Consider the following 26,156-nt stretch of genomic DNA (forward strand, 5'->3'; position numbering starts at 1 on the left):
AATTTGTTCTTTGGACTTTACATGAATTCAGCTGATCCTTGTTCTTTGCTTTCAGCTTTTTTCTTCTTAGGAACAATGGCTATCCATAGTTATTCCCCATTCTCAAAATGTGATTGGTCTCCCCCTCCTTCCCCCTAGCCTCCCCTCCCTCCAAGAAATGGTATGCTTATGAAACCAAGAATCTTTCCCTAAATAACTGTTGTTCAGTTGTGTTTGACTCATCATAACCGCATGGACCATACTGCCTGTGAAACTTTCTTGGCAAGAATACTGGAGTGCCTTTTCCTTCTCCAGTGGATCCATTTAGTCAGACAATCAGAGATTAAGTAAGTTGCTCAGGTTCACAGAGCAAGCAAATGTTTGAGACCAGATTTGAACTCAGTTCTTCCAGACTCCAGATCCAGTCTTCTGTCCTCTGAGCCATTTAGTGGCCTCCATTCATTTTCCTAAATAAGCAAGTGATAAACTGTCATACAGCAAGTAGTCCATAGTTACATCTACATAATGCTACTGTTACTCAAACAAGTCAGCATTTTACTCCCTAGGAGTTGCTTTGCACCTATTTTAGCTTGAAAACACACGTGGACATGGCAGATGGCACCATCTGTACCCTCAAAATGATCTGGTCTTTGAAGAACTAGCTATCCAACTGTGCCCAACAAATGTACTCAGAAGAGATAAGCAAAGTCCATTTCAAAATCAAGAATAAGCAAGAGTGGATCTTCTCTTTAGATTTAGTGATCTAAAAATGAAAGTGAATCCAAGTTCCAGGGACAAGTACATCCATCTTGCTTCCCCTTACTAAAAGTCAGGCAGTAAGTAAAGAAAATATAAGGTTGATTAGCCGCTGATTGAGTGGGGATGTTGGGGCAGCAGGACAGCTGTAGAATGGATTCTTGTTCAGATATGAAATGATATCTGAAGTTTCTTCTTCTTCTCTGAAGTTCTTCTAACTCTTTGATTCTGGGATCCTAATTGATTAATTTCATTCACTTACCAGAAAAAAGTAATTGGCTTTCCGCAGAAAAGATTAAGTCCTATCTATGTCTATGGTACAGCTTTCTAGGACTCTCATTTTTTTGTGACTGCCAAGGGTTTAAAAAATATTTCATTTGGTGGACATCTCGTTTTCTTTTATTCAGGAGAGATGAGAATGACATTTCTCAGAGTGGGTCAAGGATGTGGCCCCCAAGGTGGGAGAAGGAACCACTTTGGTTAAACCAAGCAGATTTCAGTATTGGGGAAGGGAAGGGAATAAACACTTAGGCAGCACCTCCTTTGTGTGGGCATGATACTAACTGCTTTTTAACAAATATCTCATTGGATATTCACAGAAACCCTTCAAGATAAGTGTTATTATCCCCATTTTACAGCTGAGGAAACTACGGCAAGTAGACGTTAAGTGACTTGCCCATGGTTACACAGCTAGTAAGTGCCTGAGGCTGGATGTGAACTCATGTCTTGCTGATTGCAGGTCTAGAACTCTATCCACTGGACCACCTAGCTGCCTCAACATCGCCTGTTTGCAAAGTTTCATGGCACCCACTTGCTGTCATAGTCTCTAATCCTATCAAATAGCCCCTGAATTGCAAAAGAGAGGTTACAAGGGATCTGGCCTCTCCTAGAGATCTGTTCACTTTACAGTTAACAAAAGGCACAGGTAATATTTGCCTAGGAGCGTAGTATCTTCATCGAGTTCCCACTTATATTTGTGCTCAGTTTACATTCCTGTTATTGAAAAGCCAAATTGAAATTGAATAGAAATCTGAACTTGGGATCCTGCACACCTGAGTTCAATTTCCACTTCTGTGAGACTTAAGAGCTGTGAGACCTTGGACACTTAACCTTTAAGTCTCAGTTTTCTCATCGATTAAATGGAAATAACAATCCCTATAATACCTCAGGTGCCTTTCCTGATTCCCCAAGTTGTTGGTGATCTCTCCATCCCCACCAACATGCTGTTTCCCCTAGGAAAGTGTAAACACCTTGAGGATGATTTTTTTTATCATATTTGTGTTTCTCCTCCTGCCACACAATGCCTGTCTTGTGAGTGTGTGTGTGCGCACATGCTCACATACATATGTGTGTACATGCACACAAACATAATCTCCTTCAACCTCATAACAATCAGTTTTAATTGCATGCCACACACACACACTGGAAATTTAAAACATTATGTAAAAGTCAAAAAAGCAGCATGGAATAGTAAATAGAGAGGAACCTGAGAGCCAGCAAGACCTAGATTTCAGTGCCATCTCTGCCACATGTTACTCGTGTGATCCTGGACAAGACATTCAGCTTCCTTGCGCCTCTAGGTCAATGCTGTCAAACTCAAATAGAAATAGGGAGGGGACACTAAACTATACCTATGGGTCCCTGGAGACCACATACTGACTTATAAAACTGCATTTGTATGTAAATCATATTTATATATATTATGGACACACACACATGTATATATACATGCACACACAGCATATGTACACATATTTCAAATGTGTTGAAGAATATTTGTTTAGTGCCTGTTCTATGCCTAGGGATGTGTTGAATACCATGCTACTATTTCCAAATATATATAATAATAATAACAATAATAAATAATAATAAAAATAACTCTTAGATTGCATTTAGATAGTGCTTTACATATATTATATCATGTGATCCTCACTACAACCCTGTGAGGTAGTTGCTATTTTTATTCTATTTAGGTGAGGAAACTGAGGCTGTAAGAGCTTAAGCGGTTTATCCAGGGTCACACAGCTAATAAGTATCTGAGGCAGTATTTGAATTCAGGTCTTCCTGTCTTCAAATCAGGCACTCTTTTTATTATACCACCCAGCTGTCCTAGGAGTGAGATTCTTGTACTTTTCAGGACTTTCAAAATCAAACGATGATCGGATGTAAGAAATTTTAAAAAGTTTTGAAGAAATCGTTAATATTAATAAAAATGCTATCTTGAAACTCTCTTTGTTCCCCTCTGCAGAATATCCCTGTGAACTCTACTGCCGACCCATTGATGGACAGTTTTCTGAGAAAATGCTAGACGCTGTTATTGATGGGACACCTTGTTTCGAAGGAGGCAACAGCAGGAATATCTGTATTAATGGCATATGTAAGGTATTGGGTATGTTTCCTTCATCTCCAACTTTGGGCAATCATAAAAGTAATTAAACTGAGTTCAAATCACTTTGGTTCAAGATGTTTAAATTTAACATCATTTCTTGGGTTGAAATTTCATTTTGTCCTTATGGTCCAGCAGCTCTCAAAGTCAGTCCATCATAGATAGCGGCAGTGGACCCTCACGCAATTCTTAGGTGTTTGAGAATATTTTCTGTTTTTTTCCCTCCCAGGCATCTTTCCCTAAATGCTATTTTTTCCCTTTGTGGTTCAGTGGAACTATATCTGGGTTTAGAGTTAGAGACTGGTTCAGATTTCAGTTCTGCCATTTCTTATGTATGTGACCTTAGTCAAGTGACTTCTCCACGACTTAGTTTCCTAGTCTAGAAAATGAAGGGGTTATAGCTAATGTTCCTTCCAGCTCCAAATCTTACAATCCTTTGAGCCTCCTCATAACTTTCATTAGTGATACTGAAGAGCTAAATAGTTTGAACTGTTAGCATCTTCATTGTCAAAGCATTTTATAAGCACTTACCATTTCCTTGGTATGGGTCTAGATGTCAGTCTTTGGAGAGTGGATAGCAGAAAAGGGGATATGTAGCTTCCCCCTTCAAGGAGCTTAGCATCTAAATGATAAGTGTTTGGGGAACCCAAACGCAACTCAAAGAGTTTCCATGACATTTAAGATTTTGCATTTTAAAAAATCCTCTCTTTAATTTGTCAGTGAAGTGAGATTTGAGATGAAACCAAGGTTAATCATGGAATTTTATACTTGTATAATATTTTCATCCCTTCAAATCATTTGCACATTCATTCTCTCATTTGATCCTTACAACTCCATGAGGCAAACAAGGCAGGTAATTGACATTACATGGAAAATCTGTAATTTAGTCAGTAGAAGCTCCTAGTATGGTTAACTCCCTACCCTTCTCTGTCTCAATACATAACATGGCTTATTAACTCTTTGAGTTTCTTGAGATTCAGAAAGGATAATTCACTTGTCCATGATCACATAGCTAGTAAGTGTCAGAGGCAAGATTTGAACTTTGATGTTCCCTGACTTCAAGGCCAGTATTCTATACATTATGGGAACACAGTTCTTACTATGGTTATTATTTTTTTTTACAAATTAGGAAATTGAGGCCTAGTGAGGATAAGTCCTTGTCCAAGGACACAACCCATAGTCATAGTATTTTAGAATGGAAAGGTATCTTAGAGCTCCTCTAGAGATAATTTCTTATTTTATAGTTGAGGATACTGAACTTCAGAGAGACTGACATACTACATTTGCCCAATATTATATAGCTAATTAGTGTCAGAATTGAGTTTAAAGCCCAAATTTTTAAATCTTCCCATAATTTCCATAGCATTACACCACAGTGCATCCTTTAATCGTGATTTTTTTAATTTAAACCCAATTTATAAAGCATTTTTAGGTGGACTATGTGTCATGAGGCTGTAGCTGGATGTTAATCTTAAAAGGAGCAAAGATCCTTCTGAACCAAGCAAAATCTAGTGATAAAATAATCAGATAAAAATTTTTAAAAGAAATTATTTCATCCAATAAAGGGAAATATAATGGAATCATTGAACTTTGGCTTACCATGGTGTTCAAGTTACCTCTAGCAATCATTTGCCTGTTATTTCCAGAGCCATCTCAAAATGCTGTCAGCTTCAGTTTCCTCAACTATAAAATGGGGGAAAGTAATACAGATTGCTGTGTGTGTCAAAAGACCTTGGTTCAAATATGGTTCTTCCTTCTTACACCCTATGTCAGTAGGGCAAATTGTATAACTTCTCTGTAGTGCAAATTTCGGTTACGTAATTAGACTCTTACTGCATACAACAAAGCAAGCCTTTTACATTTCCCTCAATTGCTTTGCTGCTATCCATTCATAACTGCTGTTTATAATCTTTTCATCATTCCTCAAGCTCCCCAAGGCATTCCTTCTGCCCACCCTCTCACCTGAAGACCTTGTCTCACATGGCACTGAAAAAAAATAAGACCATTCAATAAGAATTTCTTCTCTTTTTTTCCCTCCTCATCTCAAACATTTCCTTCACCATCTTCTCCTTCATTACTTTCTTTACATGAAAGTAAACCTCCATTCTTGATCATATCACCCCTTGTATCATCCACCTGATCTCCTGCCATCTATTATCCTATCTCTGCCTGCCTCTCTCTGTCTCTGTGTCTCTCTCTGTCTGTCTGTCTCTGTCTGTCTCTGTCTTTCTGTCTCTGTCTGTCTCTCCCTCTCTCTTCCCCTTGCCTTTCTCCTCCCCCCTCCCTCTCTCTCCTTCCCTCTCTCCTTCCCTATCCCTTTCTTTTGGCCTTTCTGTATTCACTGCCTTCTTCCATGTTGCCTTCAAATATACCTATATCCTTTTATCCTTAAAAAACAAACCCTTACTAGATCTAACCAACCATTCCTGTTACTTACCATCCTCTATCTCTTGTCTTCTTAAGTTAAACTTCTTGAAAGTCATAAACCTCTCTTCTCACTTTATTCTATATCCTCTAAAATACAACCTCCAACCTCATCATTTAGCTGAAATTATTCTTTCTAAACTTACAAACAACCTCTTAATTACAAATTCTAATGACCTTTTCTCAATCCCAATTCTTCTTAGCTTCTTTGCAGCTTTGGACCCCACCAATCACACTCATCTTATGGATAAAATATCAAATTCTCTCTTTGGCATTTAAAGCCCTTCACAATCTGATCCCTTCTTACCTTGCCAGGCTCCTTATATCTTACTCTCTTCCATATCCTATGTGATCTACATCCACTGGTCTACTTGTTGTTTCTCCCATGTGATACTCCATCTCCCAACTCTGCAAAAGAGACTGTCCTTCATGTCTCATAAGCTCTCCCTCTTCCCCTCTACCTCCTATGTTTCTTGGCTTCCTTCAGGACTCTACTAAAATCCCTACCAGTGAAGGAGACATTTCTTATCCTCTCCCCATCCACTCCCAACCCTAGTGCCTTGCCTTTGAGATCACCTCCTATCTAATCTGTGTAGATATTGTATGTACACAGGTCTTTGAATGCTCTCACTTATGAGAGCATTAGACTATGAGACCCTTGAGAACGTGGCTTCTATGTCTGCTTTTCTTTGTAACTCCAGCACTTAACCACAGTGCCTTGCACATATCTAATGCTTAATATAAATGCTTGTTGAATGATCAACTTGTAAATGGTGATTTTTAAAAAATTAAAGGAAAGCATCTGAAGTAAGACATGGCAGCAGAAAGTCAAGGGCTCACCGGAGCATGAAATCAAATCTGTCTCATTTACATGAGCTCCAACTGGCTTTCTTCCATTATCCATCTAGCTGGGTCTGCAGTTCCTTGGCTTATAAACATATGCCCCACTTTGACCATTTGACAGACCAGAAATTCACACAATGAAAAGACCGAATAAGTTATTTTCCAATACTAAAATTCCCTTTGCATTAAAGAGTCTTTGACTATTTCTGGACAGTGTTAACAACTTGACACAGAGACAGGGAGTCCAACAACTTAAATCTGTAGTGCGGGAAGTGGGAGAGTGAAAGGACAACTATACTGAGAGTCGTCAGAGCTGAGTTCAAGTCTTCAGTCTGCCATTTTATGGCCATGTGATTGTGACTGACTCACAGAATCTCTGAAAGCCTCAGTTTCGTTATCTATGCAATGGGGTATGTATGTGTGTGTGTGTGTGTATGTATGTACGTGTGTTTGTGCCTACAAGAACTCTCAGGTGCCTCCAGCCACTGGCATTCTTTGCTGCCAGGCCTCTGGTAAACTTGAGAGCTATTTCAAGGGAGTAGTATGTAAAGAAGCTAGATTTCAGTCAATTGAAGATTCAGTATGCAGTTTATATCAGTAAAGGATACAGGACAATATTTAAAGTAGTAGGAAAGCCAAAGGAAGATTGTTATCTATCATCTATCTGTCTAATCTGTCTGTCTTTCTATGTCTATCTATGTATCTGTATCTATCTATGGATAAGGCAGACCTAAGCATGTTTATAAGCACACAGGAAGGAAATAATCAAGAGAGAGATTGAAGATTAATGAGAGGGGCTGAGTGCTGAAAGAAGTTCATAGAGGACATAAGAAGAGAGAGAGCATCATGGGTAAAGGGAGGAAGACTTTGTCTCATACTGTAGGAAAATAAAGGATGTGTTAGCAATACGGGAATAAAGAAGCGCAGCTGAGGCTTGGCAGCAGGGATCAGCATTAGGCTGTTAGCAACGAGCATAGTGACTCTCTGTCAAAGACGGACATCACAAATAGTACCCATATCCAGTAGGGCAGGATCACAAGATCATAGATCTAAAGCTGAAGAGAACTCGTAGCCTGTCTGGTCCAACCCCTTCATTTTATAGGTGAGGAGACTAAGGCCCAGAGAGATTAAATGACTTAAGTGATTAAATTGCACGTTACTGAACATCCAAAGTGGGTTCGAATCCTCTGACCCCGGAAGCATTGTTTCCACTACCATGGAACATGTATTTCAGCCATTTTTCACCATTTTTAGTTGTAGAATACTCTGATAAAACGGACCCACCCCCTGTGCATGGTATAGCTCACTGTATAAGAAAAGAGAATAGTAAACTGTAGTTCATTGTATAAGAAAGGAGAATAGTAAACTGTGGTTCAGCTCTGCTGGTCCATTGTTTTCACCTCCTGTCTTCCATGAGCTTGTTGCATGTGGTTCTGGTTGGTGGGTTTTAGAAAGGAAAGTCTGTCAAGCGCTAATGTGACTGGTTTTGTTTTCCTGAGGACCTTGTATAGTCCACATTCAGGCCCAAAGAATGTCCCATAGATTTGGTTGAGTCTTCTTAGCTGAGTTTCACCCCCTTTCACAAATAAAGATTACCTGATTAATAGCCATTTTTATAAGAAAATATAACAAGATGGGTGAAGAGAAAAAAATGTTCAAAATCACTAATAATTGGAGGAATGCAACTTAAATGAGTTTTGAGGTTCCACCCCATAGCCATTAGATCGGTAGTCAGTAGTTTGGTGTGATCAGAAGTTATTCACAGGTAAAGAAGATTACTTTACAGGAATGAGGGTTAACTTGAGGTTAGATACCATAAACTTGTAGTAAACCCAGTCAGTCTTTTTCTTTTGTTATGTGTGACTCCTTCCAGGAACATCATGTGGCTGAGAAGTAGGAACAAAGAAAGTTTATGATGGGGACGAGCTAGCCCTAGGGATTAACAATATGAGAATCAGCAGAAGGTCAAGGGTGTCATTAGTTCAAAGCTGGAGGAGAATGCTTTGTTGACATGGCTAACTAGTGTAAACTCTGTAAAATCCAGTAGCAAAACCAGAGAAGCACTGACTGACAGACTTGAAGAACAAAGAGGAATAGAAGGACCAAAAATCACAAAAGTACAGGTTCATGAAGAATGAAATGATGGGAAAGATAAAGGGGTAGGGAATTATTATCAGAGCAGGAAGTGTCCAAGCTCATGATCTTAGAAGCAGTCACTACCATGGGGTGACTGAGACACAGTAGAGAAGAAAGTAAGGGGAGATGAGATAGCATGGTAGCTCAGGTATTGAAAATGACATCAACATCAATGTTGAACTCTCTAAGGGCTTGAGATAGATAGGAAGATTTTAAGCAAGAGCTGGAATAATTGAAGAAGACAGGATAGTAACCTGAAGGTCATAAATGGCCATGAAAGATTCATGAGTTGTCCTCGTTGGCCTTGTCTTAGTTACAGTTCTTCCTCCAACTATAAAAAAAATGATAACGAGCACCAAAGAATCAGCTAATTTACCCTAATATCCTAGCACAGCTTTTGAATTTCTGTCCTTCTATTGCTCACATATGAATCAGCAGTCGCTCTATAAACATCTGCCATCCAAATGCTGACTCCCAGGAACCTGTTTTCTGATGATTTACTAGGGCCATATGGCCACAAGCGGTTCAGGAAAGAGAACTTTGAGCAACAAAGAGTACCTCACTGGATGATCTACATTTTTTTTTTCTGTATCATATTCTAAATATCAGAGAGCACAGATTGTCAGAAACCATTGGCATCTGTAAGTCAAAAGCTGCTTCTTTGGGGAACTGGAGATCAAACTGTTGGAAGAAAGGGGCCCAAGTACTAGTGAGTCTTTGGAGTTCCAGATGTGTAGGGGACCTCAGAGATCAGTGAGCCCAACACTCTCCTATTACAGATGGGTATTCAGAGGCCCAGAGGGATTTGATGATTTGCATGGATCTACACAACAAGACAGTAACAGGACCAGGATCTGAAGCCACATCTATTGGCTTCTAGGTCAGTATTCTTCTTGGTATAGTACAGGATTTCTCAGCTTAGAGTCTGTGAAATTTAAAAATAAATTGAGAACGTCATTTCAATAAGATTTGTTTCTTTTATAATCCTGTGTTTTTAAAACATTTATATATATTTAAAAGTTGTTTTGGGAAAGGCTTTACCAGATTGTCAAAAGATCCTGATACAGAAAGCATTAAAAGCCCGAGCACTGTATCATTACTACTTTCAGATTCAAGAGTCAGCAGGTTAAAAGATCATAGATTTTAAATGTGACTGTGACTTTAGAAAACATCTCTTCGAAGTCTCTCATTTTTTAGATAAGAATCCTGAAACTCTAAGACCCTCAATTGCCTAAGGGTTATCCTGGAGTTAAGTAGTAGAGCCAACTCTATTCAGTATCTTAGTCAGAGGCAGCAGGGATGCTAAGAATTTAGAGTTGAATCAGAAGATAGGAGAAAGCCATTATCAGTTCATCTGTATTGCATTGTTTTGATGGATCTGTGGGGGAGGGAGTCTTAGAGTGGTAGATTTAAGAAGAAGGAATGATGACCCCTTACTGTCAGTAATAATAGAAGTAGTAATCTCCATAGAGCACTGGGCCTGGAGTCAGGAAGATGTGAGTTCAAATCCAGCCTCAAACACTTTCTAGCTATGTGACCATAGGCAAGTCACTGAGACATGCCTCAGTTTTCTCATCTGTAAAATTTAGATAATAATAGAACCTACCTCCAAGGGTTGTTATGATAATAAAATGAGATAGTATTTGAAAAACACTTTGCAAACCTTGAAGTGCTATATAAGTGTTCAGCAGCAGTAGCAGTTGTTGTAGTAAGAGTAAGAATAATAGTAGCAGCAATTGTAGTAAGAGTGGGAGTAGTAGTAGTAGCAGTAGTAGTAGCAGTAGTAGTAGCAGTAGTAGTAGTAGTAGTAATAGTAGTAGTGGTAGTAGTAGTAGTAGTAGTAGTATAGTACGAGGAGGAGAAGAAAGGAAGAAAAGAAAGAAAGAAAGAAGGAAGGAAGGAAAGAAGGAAAGGAAGGAAGGAAAGAAAACTTTTTTTGACACAGATTCCAACGTTCAGGAAGGTGTGATCACATCATTAAGGAATAAGTCCTTACCATGGGCAGGCACCAGGCCTCCCTCAAAATATCAAAAGTTAGCCAAAGGAGTCAAGTATAGATATATAGGTTAGATATAACCTTCTCTTTCCCCATCAGTCTTGTGTGCTGTTGCTATGCTACTCTTAGTACCTTCCTCAGTAACCTAAGGAGATATGAGCAGGGTTGGGAATCTGATGTTGAGTGAATTTTATGATGATCACAACTTCCTAAGAGAGCCTAAGGTCACATCTAAGGTGAAAATTGACCCTATCAGCCTGGGAACATGTTTGAAAGCCACAAATTTAGCAACGAGAAGCAAGTGCAAAGCAGTCTTAAATAAAGGGTCTGGAATGCTAAAATCAGAACAGCCAAAAAGGCAAAGGATACCAACCATGTTGCTTCAGAGACAGCCAAATTCAGAAGACCCAGAAACCTGGTACTTTCTGGTCCTGAAATACATTCAACCAGGCCATTAGCAGATTCTTACTGGGCTCTGACCCTTAGTAGATATACACAATAACACTATACTTTCCCATTAATCTTATATGTAACAATAGGAATGTGCAATAATATACAATAAATTGTATTTATGGAAGGGCAAAAGGAGGGAATAAACATTTATATAGTGCCAACTATGTGTCAGGCACCATACTTTACAAATATTATCTTATTTCATCCTCACAATAACTCTTCAAGGTAGATACTATTATTATCCCCATTTTATAGTTGAAGAAACTGAGGCTGAGAGATTAGATGACTTGCTGAGGGTCACAAGACTAGTAAGTGTCTGAGGCTAGATTTAAACTCAGGTCGGTCTTCCTGACTCTAGGCCCAACATTCTGTCCATTTCAAAATCTAGTTGTCTTAACAAAATACCCTTTCTTAGTTGGCATCTTCTGAATCTGTAACCTCACAAGAAACATGAACATTTCGAATTCTCCAGTGCCTTTCTGTATGAAGGGAGGAAAGCATAAAAGATAGATAGATAGATAGATGGGTGGATAGATAGATAGATAGATAGATAGATGGGTAGATAGATAGATAGATAGATAGATGATGGATGGATGGATGGATGGATAGACAGACAGATGATAGATAAAGAGATAGACAGATAGAAAAATGGATGGATGGATGGATGAATGGATGGATGGATAGACAGATAGACAGATAGACAGATAGACAGACAGACAGACAGACAGACAGACAGACAGACAGACAGATAGATAGATAGATAGATAGATAGATAGATAGATAGATAGATGATGGATGGATGGATGGATGGATAGACAGACAGATGATAGATAAAGAGATAGACAGATAGAAAAATGGATGGATGGATGAATGGATGGATGGATAGACAGATAGACAGATAGACAGGCAGACAGGCAGACAGACAGATAGACAGATAGATAGATAGGTAGATAGATAGATAGATAGATAGATAGATAGATAGATAGATAGATAGATAGATAGACAGATAGATAGATAGATGATAGATAGATAGATAGATGATAGATAGATGATAGATAGATAGATAGACAGATAGATAGATATACACAAGCTCTATCTTACGCACATAAAATGTATATTAGATATATGGATATATATGTTTAATACATAATACATTTATCTAATGTATGCATATTAGATACACACACACGCACACATATATATTAGATATATACACTTTAAAGAACACAATAAAAGAGAAAGCATGCAAAGGTAAAAGGACAGCTTAATCCTTATTCATTCCTTATTAGAAAGCAGGGACGGGGAGGGGGGGTGAAGGAGAGGAGAGGGGGAGAAGGAAGGGGAGAAAGGGAGGGAGGGAGGAGAACATTTTTGCTTTGTTAGATAACTTCAGTCTTTATGTCGTCAGTCCAGTCTCACAGAATTAGATTCTTACCTTACTTGTTACACTTTGAAAAATAATCATAAAACAGCCACATACATAGACTTTGAGTAAAGACACTTTTATCAAGACTAGACTCGAGTAATATGGTTTTTATGCCCTTCCCAGTGCCATTTTATGATTCTGTGAAAGAAAGGATGATGTGAATAAGCCATATCAAGGGAGTCATGTAATCAACAAATATATATTAAGTACCTACTGTGTTCAAAGTACTGTCCAGGGTACTGGAGCTACAAAGACAAAAGTAAACCTGCAAGGAATGTAATTACAATCAGTCCAGGGAAGACATTATATACATAGAGAAGCATAAAGGTAGAGGATGCTTTTGGAGAGAAGGCACTAACACCTGTGAGAGGAGACAGCAAATGTTTCATGGAGAAAGAGGTACTTGAGGTGAATTTTGATGATTACTAGGGATTCTCTGAGACAACTGAGGTAGATACTAAGCATGTTAAACACACACACACACACTGTAACACACATGTGAAACCCACAGTAGCCACTATGGATATGCATTCGTATTTCCAGGGTAAATTCGTGAAGTATAAATTCTTTCCTCAAAGATGAAACCAAAATATTTATTCAGATACCAGAAAGCCAATTCCACCATGGTTTATACACATCACTAGTATAGGGAGCACCAACATCCTCAAGCCTTCCCTTCTGTTAAGCCTCCCCAGAAACAAGTTCTCCTAAGCAAAATCACGCCCTCTCTCATTCACACTAGCTCCTCTGCTCTTGTCTGCTGTGCCTGTGCTCTCTCTGTGTTCTGCTTCACTTTCTCTTCCTGCTGCATCCTTCCTGCTCCACCTGTTCAGCAAACTACTCCCTCCACTGGTTCGGTGTGACTCAGGCTGCGGGCCAAAACTCAAAGCAGGGCCTACTAAGGGGCAGTAATATCTTCAAATTCCCTTAACGTTACACACACACACACACACACACACACACACACACACACACACACAAACCAACAGAATGTCATTATTCCATTTGATTTGCATTGTGTATCTACAGTCTTTCATAAGTTTGTGAATTTAGTAGTACAAGACCTATTGGACCTGGGGCAAGAGGTAAGGGGTTTTATCTCTCTGGTGTCTTTACCTACTTCTAAGACTCTATACAGTATACTAAATAAAAAGAATTCCTGAGGTATGGTATATAAGGGTGATATACCCTGAAAGTGTATCTTTGCCTATTTAACTGTGAAAAGAGCAGTCCAGAAATGTGAGATGAGCTAGAAGCAATGTCAGAAGCCAGTTGGTGAGATCAGAAAGTTACCTTCATGAACAGGCAGCCTCACTATACATTCCTTGCAAGAAAGTATACTTTTTATCTTCCTTTATATTCCTGGTGCTTAGTGCAGTGCCTGGCACATTGTAAGTGATCAATAATTACTTACTGAGTGACTGTCTGCTTGCTTGGGATGTATAGTCTGGGGAGGAAATAAGCCATTTTAGTCAAGTGGGTTATTACTATCAAGATGGTATTGTACTTCTGGAAGGGGAACAGATCCATGATGAAATTAACATTATTACCCCCTCGTATGGAAGGGAATTGTCTGGATTTTTTATTATTTTAATCAAGCCCAGTTACTAACTCGATGAGATCTTGGCACAATAAACTATTTTAGAAGACTTGACATGGCAGTTGACTTGTCACTGTGATGGACATCAGTCTGCCATGTAACCACTTGTAATGCCTTAGACAGGCCCCCTTGGTCCATTATCTGGCTGTAATAAAGCATTGTCCATCGTGGGTATGAGTGGAAATTCATAGTGGACAGCTAGACCTAGAAAGAAGTTCCCTATGATGGCTGGTGGTAAATTAACTCCAGTAAAATTGCTTGAGATTTAGTTACAGAAATGCCTATAGTCAGTGGAAGGACCTCTCATAGTTCCTGGCCTGATAGGGACCCAAATTTGGGTTTTTAGGAGAGCTCATCTGCCTGTTGATTGCATTGTCCAGGAGAATGACCTAAGAAATAATCTGGGATTTAGCTCCCAGGAAAGCTGAAAATGTTCCAGGGTTTTATGGCTGGTGTTTCTCCATATCTCAAATGTAGTTTTAATTCCGAACAATAACTTTTCTCAGACTGCATAATTCTACTTTACAGAGGGCAGCGTGCTGGGGAAGTACACATAGGGCCAATGTATCTAGAAAGTTAGTGTAGCCCTCTAAGGGCCCACATGAAAAGAGCATGATTGAATTTGAAGTCAGAGGACCAGAGCTCAAGTGCTGGTTCTCCACTTTTTGTGATTTGGGGCAAATTGAATAATTCTCTGAGTCTCCTCTGTAAAATAAGGGAGTTAGACTAGGTGACTTCTAGATTTATGGTCTATTCTGATGTTATTGATCTCCATGGTTAACTCCTCATAGAATCAGATATATGAAGATGAGATTGAGATAGCATGGTACTTTAGGTCAGTAAAAGAGCCTTCTGGTTCTAGTATCCACTGGAAGTCTTGAAAGGCCAGTAGATGACACAGTGGACAGAGTGCTGGGTCTGAGGTCAGGAAGACTCAACTTCCTGAGTTCAAATCTGGCCTCAGACACTTGCAAGCTGTGTGTCCCTGGGCAAGTCATTTAACCCCGTTTGCCTCAAATTTCTTCATCTGTAAAGTGAGCTAGAGGAGGAAATGGCAAACTGTTCCAGTATCTTGGCCAAGAAAACCCCAAATGGGGTTACAAAGAGCCAGTCAAATGACTCATCAACCGCAAGGAAAGTCCTGAGGGCAAGGGAGACTTCAGTGATCAGTGAGAAGAGCCTTCAGGGCAAGGAACTTGAGAGGAAATAGGAAAGTAGTAAGCTGTTAAGCAGATGAGCCCTGATACTTCTTATCTGCTATGGCTAAACCCAAAGATTATACTTCTTAGAACTGTGCCTAAAAACAAAACAAAACAAGCTTCTGCGAGAAAAGTATATGAGCTACTTCTTGCCTGACCTTTTCATTATCTGTTTTTTGTTGCTGGACAGAGGCATTTTTTGTCTCTTCTTAGGTTCTTTTTTTTTTTTTAAATAAAATTTTATTGCTATCCTTTATTTTGACATCCCCCAAATTTTCCTCAGTATCCTTTTTACCCCTCCCAGAGAACCATCTTTTATAACAATTTTTAAAAGAAAAAAAAGACCATTCAACTCATGAAAAAAAGTCTACTGAATATATTTAGTGTTCTACACCCATGACCCGCATGTATGCAGAGGACTGGGGGAGATGAATTTTTTATATCTCATCAGTGAGGTCAAACTTGTTCTCTATAATTCTGTAACATTCATTTTCAGTTGTTTTGTGGTTGCCGTTCTCTCCTTTTACACTGCTTGTAATCATAGTCTGTATTGTCATCCTGGCTCTGCTCACTCCAATTTGCATCATTTCATGTAAGTTTCTAGTTCTCTGTATTTATCATTTCTTACACTCCAGTAATATTCAATTTCATTTATGTATCGCTTAGCTCTGTTCTCCATAGTTGAGGACCTCCAGATGAGTAAAATGCATTAATATTAAATATTAGTTTAAATTCATACGATCACAAGGTTGTAAGTGATCTAGATAAATTAGCAGAATATCCAGGTCTTGAGTCTTACTGAATACATGTCCAGCAAGTCGTGGCCCAGCCTCCTTTTAAACACTGACAAGGATGAGAAACTCACTTTGCAGTGTGGAGTACCATTCCATTTGGGGGCAGCTCTAATAGTTTAAAAGATGTCCTTATGTTGAGCTCAAATGTACTTCTCCATAACCTTGATCCATTTCCATAGTTGTTGCCAACTGAATGAACCTAATCCTTGATCCATATGGTAGTTCTTTAACAAATATATTCCTTCTTAGTGGAGGTGTAACTAGGAAAATTTGTTCCTGGTGCTAGTACTACCAAGTATGCCCTGGATCAAGTAATATGCAAGGAACCTTCAGAGACTAGTTTTAGGGCTGTAACTATGGGGGATATAGGGTAGGGCAGGAAAGGAACTCATTACCCCTTCTCACCTGGTTAGCTTCCTGTTTCTACTAATTATTCTATCTAGAAGCCAAGTTCTGTTGTTTCTAAGCTACTAAAAGAATTGCAATTGCTATGGATGCTCTCTCAATTCAGAATTGCCCTAAGCAAAGGTCTGATTTCCTCATCCTAGTTTTAGCTTCACTTCTAAGCTTGAAGATCAGAGGTGCCCACATCATTAGCCAGCTCCCATTTTTACCAATCAAAGATTTTTTTTCTGGATGCTCACAAAATTTTAAAGTGGAAAGGAAACTCTGTGGCTGGGTAGCCATAGATCTGGAGTTGGAAGGGATCCCTGAGGCCATCTGTTTCAACCCCTTTATTTTACAAATGAGGAAACTGAGAAGGGGTTAAGTGACTTGCTTAAGTAACTTTTATAGAGGCACTTAAGGTAGTTCAGTAGATTGAGAGATGGGCCTGGATTCAAGACTAAATTCAAATTCAGCTTCAGACACTCCCTAGCTATGTGATCCTGGACTGGTCATATAACCTTTGTCTGCCTCAGTTTCCTTAACTGTAAAATGAAGACAATAATGACAATTATCCTTCAAGGTGGTTGTGAAGATCAAATGAGATAATAATTATGTTTGTAAAGTACTTTTCATAGTGCCCACCACATAGTCATTTAATAAATGTTTGTCACTTCCACCTCCTTCCCTCTTCTCTCTTGAGAGAGACAAAGTAGAGGAAAATCCAGGATATAGGCCCTGGTGGGAGTCCTGGACAGTTAGGGGCAATATGAAGCTACAAAATCCCTAGATGACTGAAATGGAGTAAAGGATCACACTCACGGAAAGTTAGGTAGTATATTGAACTGGGTGTTTGAAGATGAGGTCAAATTCAAATTCTGCCATTAGCCTGTGATACAACCTTAACTTGCTGTGTGTCCTTGGTCAAGTTAATTCACCTCTCCCAGCCTCAGGGTTCTCCTCTATAAACTGAGGAGATTGGTCTGAGGTAGCTGTCTATGACCTTAAAAAAATGTTTTGATAACTATATTTCAATATAGAGCAGCTAGGTGGCTCAGAGAGCACTAGGTCTGAAGTCAGGAAGACCTGAGTTCAAATGTGACTCAGATACTTACTAGCTGTGTGACCCTGGACAAGTCACTTAAGCCTATTTGCCTTAATTTCCTCATCTGTTAAATGAACTGGAGAAGGGAATGGCAAAGCACTCTAGTATCTTTGCCAAGAAAGCCCCAAATGGAGCCACAAAGACTCAGAAAGGACAGAAACAACTGACAAGAACAACAATCTCAATATAATTGTTTTCCTTTTGGATATTATACATTTTATTTCATACTTTAAAAATCATTATCCTGTAGAGTCCATAGGCTTTACCAAAGTGCTAAAGGGGCCTATGACACCCCAAAAGTTAGGCACCTGTGGCCTAAGTGATCTCTAGGTCCCAATTTGTACAAAAGTCAATGGGAAGTAAGGCAGGGCAGAACCATGGCACACATAAGTGATTTCACAGTATTGCCCAGGGCAGGGGTGGGGAATGGGTGAGGGCAGTGACTTTTTTACTGAGATTTGTTTTATGGATTTTGGATTCAGTCAAAGGGCCATACTTGAGGACCTAGAGGGCCACATGTGGCCTCTAGGATGCAGTTTCCCCACCCCTGGCTAGGGCCACCCCTATTGAGACCTTGGATTTTATTTTGTTTTTAATTTATGAAATAAAACAAGCATTTCCATAAAATAATACAATAAAAAGATGATTATACATGAAACTGCAAGTCTACTAGGCACAACTAGCACACTCATGCAAATATACAATGAAAATACCATGTGCAGTTCTTTTATTTCTTCCCCCACCCCCAGATGGCTACCTCTGGACACAGACATATGTAATACATGTAAAACCATTCCTGAGCTCATCATTTCTTATAGCACAGTAGTATTCTATCACAATCATATGCCAGATTGAATTTTGCTAAGGTATTTCATCTCTTGCAATTTGTACGGGCAGGATTTGGGGCTTTTGAAGCTTATCCGAAATCCTTTAAAATTATGAATCCTATTTTAGATAGATGATAACATTAGTGAGCTCTGCAGATAGGGGTTATCATGTTAATGCCAGGGAAAGGTCCACTGTAGCTGTTGCAGCTGTTCAGATGAACAAGACTCCATTATCCATCTCTTTTGATAAGCATAACACTGCTTTAATTGTTTGAAATTACTGAAATGTAGAGCCCAGAAAGTGTTGTAGTCAGAAAACCAGAAGCCCTGCCTTGCTCACTGCTTTGGCTGCTATTCAGCCTTGGATAATGGACTAAGAACTTTAGAGAGAAATTACTCTCTTTAAAGAGTATTAATACTCTCCTCTTATCCAAGTTTCATATTTTAGTTGTTGGGGACTTTTCCCATGAAGGGAATATTAACCTCTTAGAGAAAAATTCAGAAGAGAAAATGGTGAGATATGTTTGAAAAAGAAAGAGGGAAGCCGGTCAGTCCTGAGCACATAACCAGGCCCTCAGTAAATACTTGTGGTTTTTTTTCTGTAAGATATTCATTTCTGGAAATGAAATCTCCCAGTTCCAGGCCATTCCAGGGAAATGAACCCTTCCTTGTAATAAAGAAAAAGAATTAAGCAAGAAACCAATGAACCAATACAGTGCCTGCCATCGTCTATATCCACCGATCCCCACCTCTCTGCTGAGAGGAGAGAAAGAAGTTTAATTTTCCATCACTGTGAAATAATCACTGTTTCATTTACTTGGGGTTCAGTTCCTTTTTCAGATCTGTTCATTTATGTTGTTGTGGTCACTGTAGTTATTGTTGGTTTTTCCCCTTTTTCACTCTGCTTCAGCTAAATGAATGAAACACACACACACACACACACACACACACACACACACACACACACACATTCAAGGGTTCCAGAAAATGTGTTTTAGTGGGGACTGGTTTTTGCCTTTCTTGGTATCTTTGTTGCTTAGCACCTGGTGCATAGTAGGCAGTAGGTATGCAAATAAAACATGACAGCCCCTTCCCTCAAGGAGCTTATATTCAAATAAGAGAAGACAAATCATATGAGAAAGCAGCCTCGTGGGGAAGGAGTTTGGGTCTGGTGAGTCATGGCTGTTGACTTGATTAACAGGACAGCAGAGTGTCATGCCCTTTCCTTTCGTGATCAGAGTATTGACTTGGTTACTTTGTACAGAGCAAGGGGTGGACAGTGGGATTGGGCAAAAGGGAGAAATGAGTGGCAGCAGAGTGCGTGGCAAGGTGGTATAGGCATCGGTTAGTATGTAAAATGTGGTCTAGTCTGGAGCCAATCGATAGAATAGGTCAGGTGAGTTGCTCTAATCTTAGCCCCAGGGGAGATTTGAAGCCAGGTAGATTTACGGTCCTAGGGACTGGAGGGCATGGCTACTTTAAGTCCAGTCCAGATTGTGCTGTACAAATTGGGTACAGTGGGATAAGGGAAAACAAGTCAACAAGTCTTTATTAAATGCCTAATTTGTATCAGGCACTGGACTTGGTGCTAGGAACATAAAGAAAAACAACCCTTGTACTCAAGGCCACAACCTAATGGGGGAGGGAGGCAGCATCCAAACAACTACATCCAAACAAGACAGATAGAGGATAAATTGTAAGTATTCTCAGAGAAAAGGTGATAACATTAAAAGAAGGCAGAAAAGGCTTGTTGCAGAAGGCAGGATTTTAGGAGAGGCATGAAGGAAGCCAGGAGGTCAGGGAAAATGTGCAAAATTGGGAGAGAGAGTGATGGGCACAAGAAACAGCAAGAAATCTTTTGTCACTAGATCATAGAATGCTGATAAGAGAGTAAAGTGTAAGAAGACTGGAAAGGGAGGATGGAGTGACATCATGAAGGGCAATCAGAGGATTTTATATTTGATTTTGGATGCAATAGGGAGGCATTGGAGTATATTAATGGGGGAAAAGGAGAGGTAGGGAGTAGCTAGGTCATGTAGTAGAGAGAGTGCTGGGCCTGGAGTCAGGAAGACTCATCTTCCTGAGTTCAAATATGGTCTCTGACACTTACTAGCTATGTGACCCTGGGCAAGTCACTTAATCCTGTTTGCCTCAGTTTCCTCATTCAGTAAAATGAGCTGGAGATGGAAATGGCAAACCACTCCAGCATCTCTGCCAAGAAAACCCCAAATGGGGTCATGGAGAGTTGGAGATGACTTAACAGCAACAGTAAGAAGGTGACATGGTCAGACAGACTTTATTAGGGAGTTCAATTTACTAGAGTGAGGAGAGACATGAGACAGAACAACCAACCAACAGGCTATTGAAATCATTCAGGCATGGGCCAATCAGGAGGACCTGTGCTAGGGTGCTGGCAGTTGCAGGGGAGAGAAGGAGGTATATATACAAGTCATGTTGCTAAGGTAAAAATGACAGGATGTGGCAACAGATTGGATTTCCCAGGTGAGGAAGAAAGGAAAATTGGGAGACTAGGCAAGTGAGAGGATTATGTCCTCCACAGCAATAGGCAAATTAGGAAGATGAGAAGGTTGAGGGAGTGGGGAGAGGATAATGAATTCAATTTTGGAGATGTTGAGTTTAAGATGTCTAGAAAACACAACATTCTCTCCAGTTTAGCATGTATATATTTTGTTTGTACACAGTTGTTTGCATGTTATCTCTTCCTTTGCAGGAATTACTGGAGTAGGGATTGTACTGTCTAGAGGCCCCTAGGTGGTGCAGTGTAGGACCCAGAGTTAGGAAGACCTGAGTTTATGCCTGGTCTTAGACACTTACTAGCTGTGTGGCCCTAGGCAAGTCATTTAATCTCTGTCTACCTCAGTTTCCTCAACTGTTAAATGGGGATCATAATAGCACCTACCTCTCAGGACTGCTATGAAAATCAAATGAGATAATATTTAGCAAGTCTGGCACATAGTAGACACAATAAATGTTGGTTGACTTGACTAGGCTCTACTCTGGGCTTAGAAAGAAAGAATGAAACAATTTATGGCCTCTGCACCAGGAGCATTAGAGGCAAGAATCAGATTTAGGCTTCATGACTCCAGATCCCCTTTCACTTTCAAGTCTAACACATTTTAGCTGTATTTAAAAAATATATAACACCTGATTAACTTATTTTCACAGTAGAAGGGAGGGAAAATTTAATGATATATGAGTAAAAATAATATCATATTTTCTCCCTTGCTATCAATTGATACAACTCTGCTTATTTTTTTTTTCTATGGAAATGTGACCACCTACTCAAAGGGTCCTCTATAAATCCTAGAATTTTAGGGATAGAAGGAATGTTAGAGATCATTTTCCAGATAAGCAAACTGAGGCCAGGTTAGGGAAAGTGATTTACTTCATGTAACCCAGCCAGTTAGTGGCAGAGCCAGGTCTTAAACCCAGACCTTCTGATGATAAACTCAGTGATCTTGCTACTACAGGGTGGTTATTTGTCTTGTTTTAACTTTTCTTTGTTCTTCAAATATTTAATCTGCCCTGAATCTGGGCACAGTATGAATCTGAATACTTTAAAATGAATCAGAAGACTTCTAGAATGCTGTGCTGAGTTTCCCTGACTTGTTCTAAATTTGTGAATGAATGAAAGACAGTGGGAATGTGATTTCTAAAGGTCAGCTTATTATTATGGTGCAAACTCTTGGCATGATCACATCATTTTTAAATGTTTGACATTTTATTCACTCACATCCATTGAAGGGCCACATCTGGGCAATTTCTTTTCTTCCATTCTGGATGAACAGGATTAAGTATCTCTTTCTTTGGTGATTACAAATATCTCTTCTAGATTGCAGTGTTTCAGGGATATATCTAACTAGGATGTCAGGGCCATTGCCCCATTTGGAGGTGCTTCTCCAATCCTAACTATACTTTGCCCCTTTCCATCATCCTTTATTTACTTGCATATTTGTGCCTCTTACCTATTTCTGAAAACAATAAGTGTGATTACTGTAGCAATGTAGATGGAAACAGTATCAACATCAACCATAAAACATGAAACTGAATGATGTGTAACTATAATGATCAGGTCGCTTCAGTTTGTTCTTCATTCTCTAAGAAGACCATGACATCAGAGAAGTGATGCCATGACATGTAAGTGAATTGGATTTAAGTGAGGGAGGACTGTGACAATCAGATGTAGCTCTCAGGAAGAAGAAAAACCATCGCCCTTTCTTCTTTGAGAAGGATTCAGAACAATACTTATCCTCTCATACTTTCAAACTATTACTTGGTTTGGCTGTATTATATTTTTCTTTACCTTTTTTCTTTTTAATTCTTTGTCACAAAGGGTAATTCTGTAGAGAAGAAAGAACGATTATAAAAACCAAAAGATACCCAAAAAATTTTGAGAAAAAATATCCCAGCCATACAAAGCACATGATGATGATGGCTCAAATTTGTGTAAAGCCCTAAATAAATTACCCACAATATCCATGTCAGTTGGGTGCTATTATCTTTGTCCCAGTTTTGCAGATGAGGAAACTTAGACTCAAAGACATGAAGTGACTTGCCAATAATTAGGTAAGCAGGAAATATCCAAGGTAGAATTTGAACCTACATCTTCCTAACTCCCTCTATTCACCATGCCTTTCTGCTTCTAGCCAGCTCTCCATCGCTATAGCCATGCTTGGCACCCAGGCCAATATTCAAACTTGAGACCTATTAATGCCAACCCTGAAGTCACTTCCCAACATCCTTAAATAGACCTGGGGAGGCATTTACAGCTGCATTCTCTCCTAGATCAGAGTATTCAGATCCTTAACATCTTCTGTATATGAAAAAGAATATTAGCATATAACCCTCATGAGGAAATGGTTTGAGTGTATATGTATATATGTGTGTTTATATACATGTATATGTGTATGTGTGTGTGTGGAAAGAAGGGGGAGGGGGCAGCTAGGTGGCACAGTGGATAGACTACTGTGCTTAGAGTTAAGAAGACTCCTTTTTATGAGTTCAAATCTGGCCTCAGACACTTGCTAACTGTATGACCCAGAGCAAGTCGCTTTACCCTGTTTAAAACAGTTTCCTCATCTGTAAAATGAGCTAGAGAAAGAAATGGCAAACCACTCGAGTATCTCTGCCAAGAAGTCCCCTCCCCCAGAAAAAGGAGTTACGGAGAGTTGGATCTGAGTGAAATAAGTGAACGACAATAACAACAACAAAAAGCACAAATATAGACAAAGTGGTGAAATGCAGGGTGCTTTGGGAGGGCAGACACTAGCAGTTGGGGGAACAGGAAAGGCTTTGTGCAGAAGATGGTGCTAAAGCTGTGTCTTATAGGAAGAGAAGGGACCATGACTTTGATCATCCTGGAAGGAGCTAGGGCATGGACATTCAAGAGTGCTGGGCACAAGTTCCATGGCTACTTGAATTTTAGCTACTGATTCTTTGCTAGAGGTTTCCAGCAATGCCTTCCTTGGGAGGTCCCTGCAGGCCAGCTAGCATGCCATGGATGCTGGTGTTTGTTGACTGACTGACTGATGTTCTCTTTAATATTAGTGTAAGTGCCATCTCTTTCTCTTGCTTCCACTACAAGGGACCTTGTAAAGCCCCAGATGTTATGTAGCAGTGAGAATGAGAAAGAACTAAAGGGGATTTTTGAGTCAAAGGCTCTGTACGGTTCCTGATGGGTGACTCAATTAAATTAGAAACTCTCTTTTCCCTCAGATGGTTGGCTGTGACTATGAAATCGATTCCAATGCCACTGAAGATCGTTGTGGAGTATGCCTGGGAGACGGCTCTGCCTGTCACACTGTGAAGAAGGTGTTCAAACAGAAGGAAGGATTTGGTAAAAAAAAAAAAAAAATGGGATTAAAAGGGAGGGTAGGGATAAAACTTAGTGGTTACCCAGTATTTTCCCCCAATACAATCTGATTTACTAAGAACAATAAGTAGGATATTTACTTATTTTCACTAGAATGTAATGAGGGCTCAGGGCCCAGATTAGTAGAACATTCTGCCATTTGAAATATTACTAAGATCCTGCTAATATGGAAAATATATAAGTGGCTTCTGCCCTCTTGTGGACACTTCCTTCTCCTTCCCCAAAGTGCCTCTGGTTTTATGTGCTTGGGGAAGTCCCTTCACCTTTCTGAGTCTTAGATTCCTCATCTGTATCACAAGGGAGTTGGACTACATCGTCTCTACTACTATTTCCAGCTCTAGGGTTTCATAAATCTATGATTTCTCTCAATCCATCCTGACTTACCTTTGTCTGTCCTTCCCCATTGTCCTTTTTCATTGAATGGCTTTAGACTAAGCTGTCGTCTAAAGAGGCAGCATGGTATAGTGGGTAGAATATTAGACTTAGAAAGACCTGAATTCAAATCTTACCTGTGGTATTTGCTAACTGGGGAGCCTTTGTCAAGTCATACAACCTCTTGGAACATCAGTTTCCAAACCTATAACATGGTAGAGCTGGATTAGATGGCTGATGTGATCTCTTTGAGCTCTAAATCTGTGATTTTATGATTCTTAGAAATATCTGGACTATGGATAATCCTTAGGTTCCAAGAGAGAAAAAATTTATATTATTATATATTATATAATCTGCTGCTCCAATTCAGATTTCTCCATAGATAAATATAGTTGAGCTGCTCCTTTAGCTTTGAGACTATTTCTTTGGAAATTTTACCTTCTTTGCAGAGAGGATGTGAATGAGTGAAGCAGATTCTGGGGTAACTCTCTGGGCAAGGATTGTATGATGGGTAAGGGGAGGAGGTAGGGTGGGAAGTGGGTGTGTGTGTGTGTAAGAGATCATTAGATCATAGTCATACAGCTAGAAGTTCCCTTAGAGGCCATTTAGTCCAAATCTCACTTTTTGCGGATGAGGAAACTGAGGCTGTTAGAAGTTAAACTCCTAGATCATAAGGCTAGTTTGTAGAAGAATTGAGATTTGAACTCCGGTCCTCATACCCTAAATCCAGCCCTTTTCCCAGTATACCACCTTGCCTGTTACTGTTGGACACTAGCTACTGGAAGTCATTTCACTGTGTATACTCAAAAGATTGCCTCAAGGGTAAACAGGAGGCAATTTTCTAGTCCCTGCTCTACCATCAATTTCTTGTGTGCTAATTAAATAACTCTCTCTTTGAACTTTGGCATCTTCGTCTATTAAATGAGCTAGGAAGTGGTGGTCTCTAAGGTTCCTACATATGATGAAATTTAGTTAAATTCCATATAATTCAAAGCAGCTTCACTAGTTAGATGACCTGTTGCTCTTTAATTTTTGTTTTGAAAAAGGGATATTTTGAATCTGGTTAAATTCTCAGTCCTGTTTTCTGATCCTTGAGTTTTGAATTAATTAGGCTATATAGTAGGATAAAATATGATTACTTTGTTATAGAATGATTATTGAACGCTGAAGAATGTCCATTGGGAGAATTATATTTGAATTACTTCACTGACAGAATCATTCTGCTTGAAATATAACATTTGAATTAGTTATTAGGGATGTAGTAACCCAGCAAATTTTAAGTATTTCATGATGATTTAAAATGTTTTTCATTTCTTTCCAAAAGCCTCCATTGTGTAACTATTTTTCATTTTTTTACATTGTGAATATAATTAAATGAATTACAAAAACATTGTTTTGGGAGCTCAAAAATAATCATTTGTTTTCTTCCCTCCCTACTCTGGGATTAAGATCTTCTGTAATAATAGAGGCAATCAGGCACAGTGTGGATAGAGAGCTGTCTTTGGAGTTAGGAAGACCTGAATTGTTTCCTACCTCTTATCAATGACAGTGGGCCCATGGACAAGTCATCTGAACTCTCAGTG

General features: G+C 39.3%; 1 protein-coding gene across 3 annotated transcripts in view; it reads left to right on the top strand.

The window, feature by feature from the left end:
* The window catches only part of ADAMTS12 (ADAM metallopeptidase with thrombospondin type 1 motif 12), a 528,119-nt gene that overhangs the window by 359,937 nt on the left and 142,026 nt on the right, over nt 1–26,156 (top strand). For all 3 annotated transcript variants that reach the window (XR_011966393.1, XM_072605885.1, XM_072605886.1), the window contains exons 13-14: nt 2,984–3,117; nt 24,045–24,165. Coding sequence is in view for 2 of the 3 variants with exons in the window: in XM_072605885.1 (XP_072461986.1) it covers nt 2,984–3,117; nt 24,045–24,165 (255 nt within the window). In the remaining variant the exon portion in view is untranslated. The remainder of the gene's footprint in view (nt 1–2,983; nt 3,118–24,044; nt 24,166–26,156) is intronic.

Source organism: Notamacropus eugenii, chromosome 4 (assembly GCF_028372415.1).
Source record: "Notamacropus eugenii isolate mMacEug1 chromosome 4, mMacEug1.pri_v2, whole genome shotgun sequence".
Lineage (NCBI taxonomy): Eukaryota > Metazoa > Chordata > Mammalia > Diprotodontia > Macropodidae > Notamacropus > Notamacropus eugenii.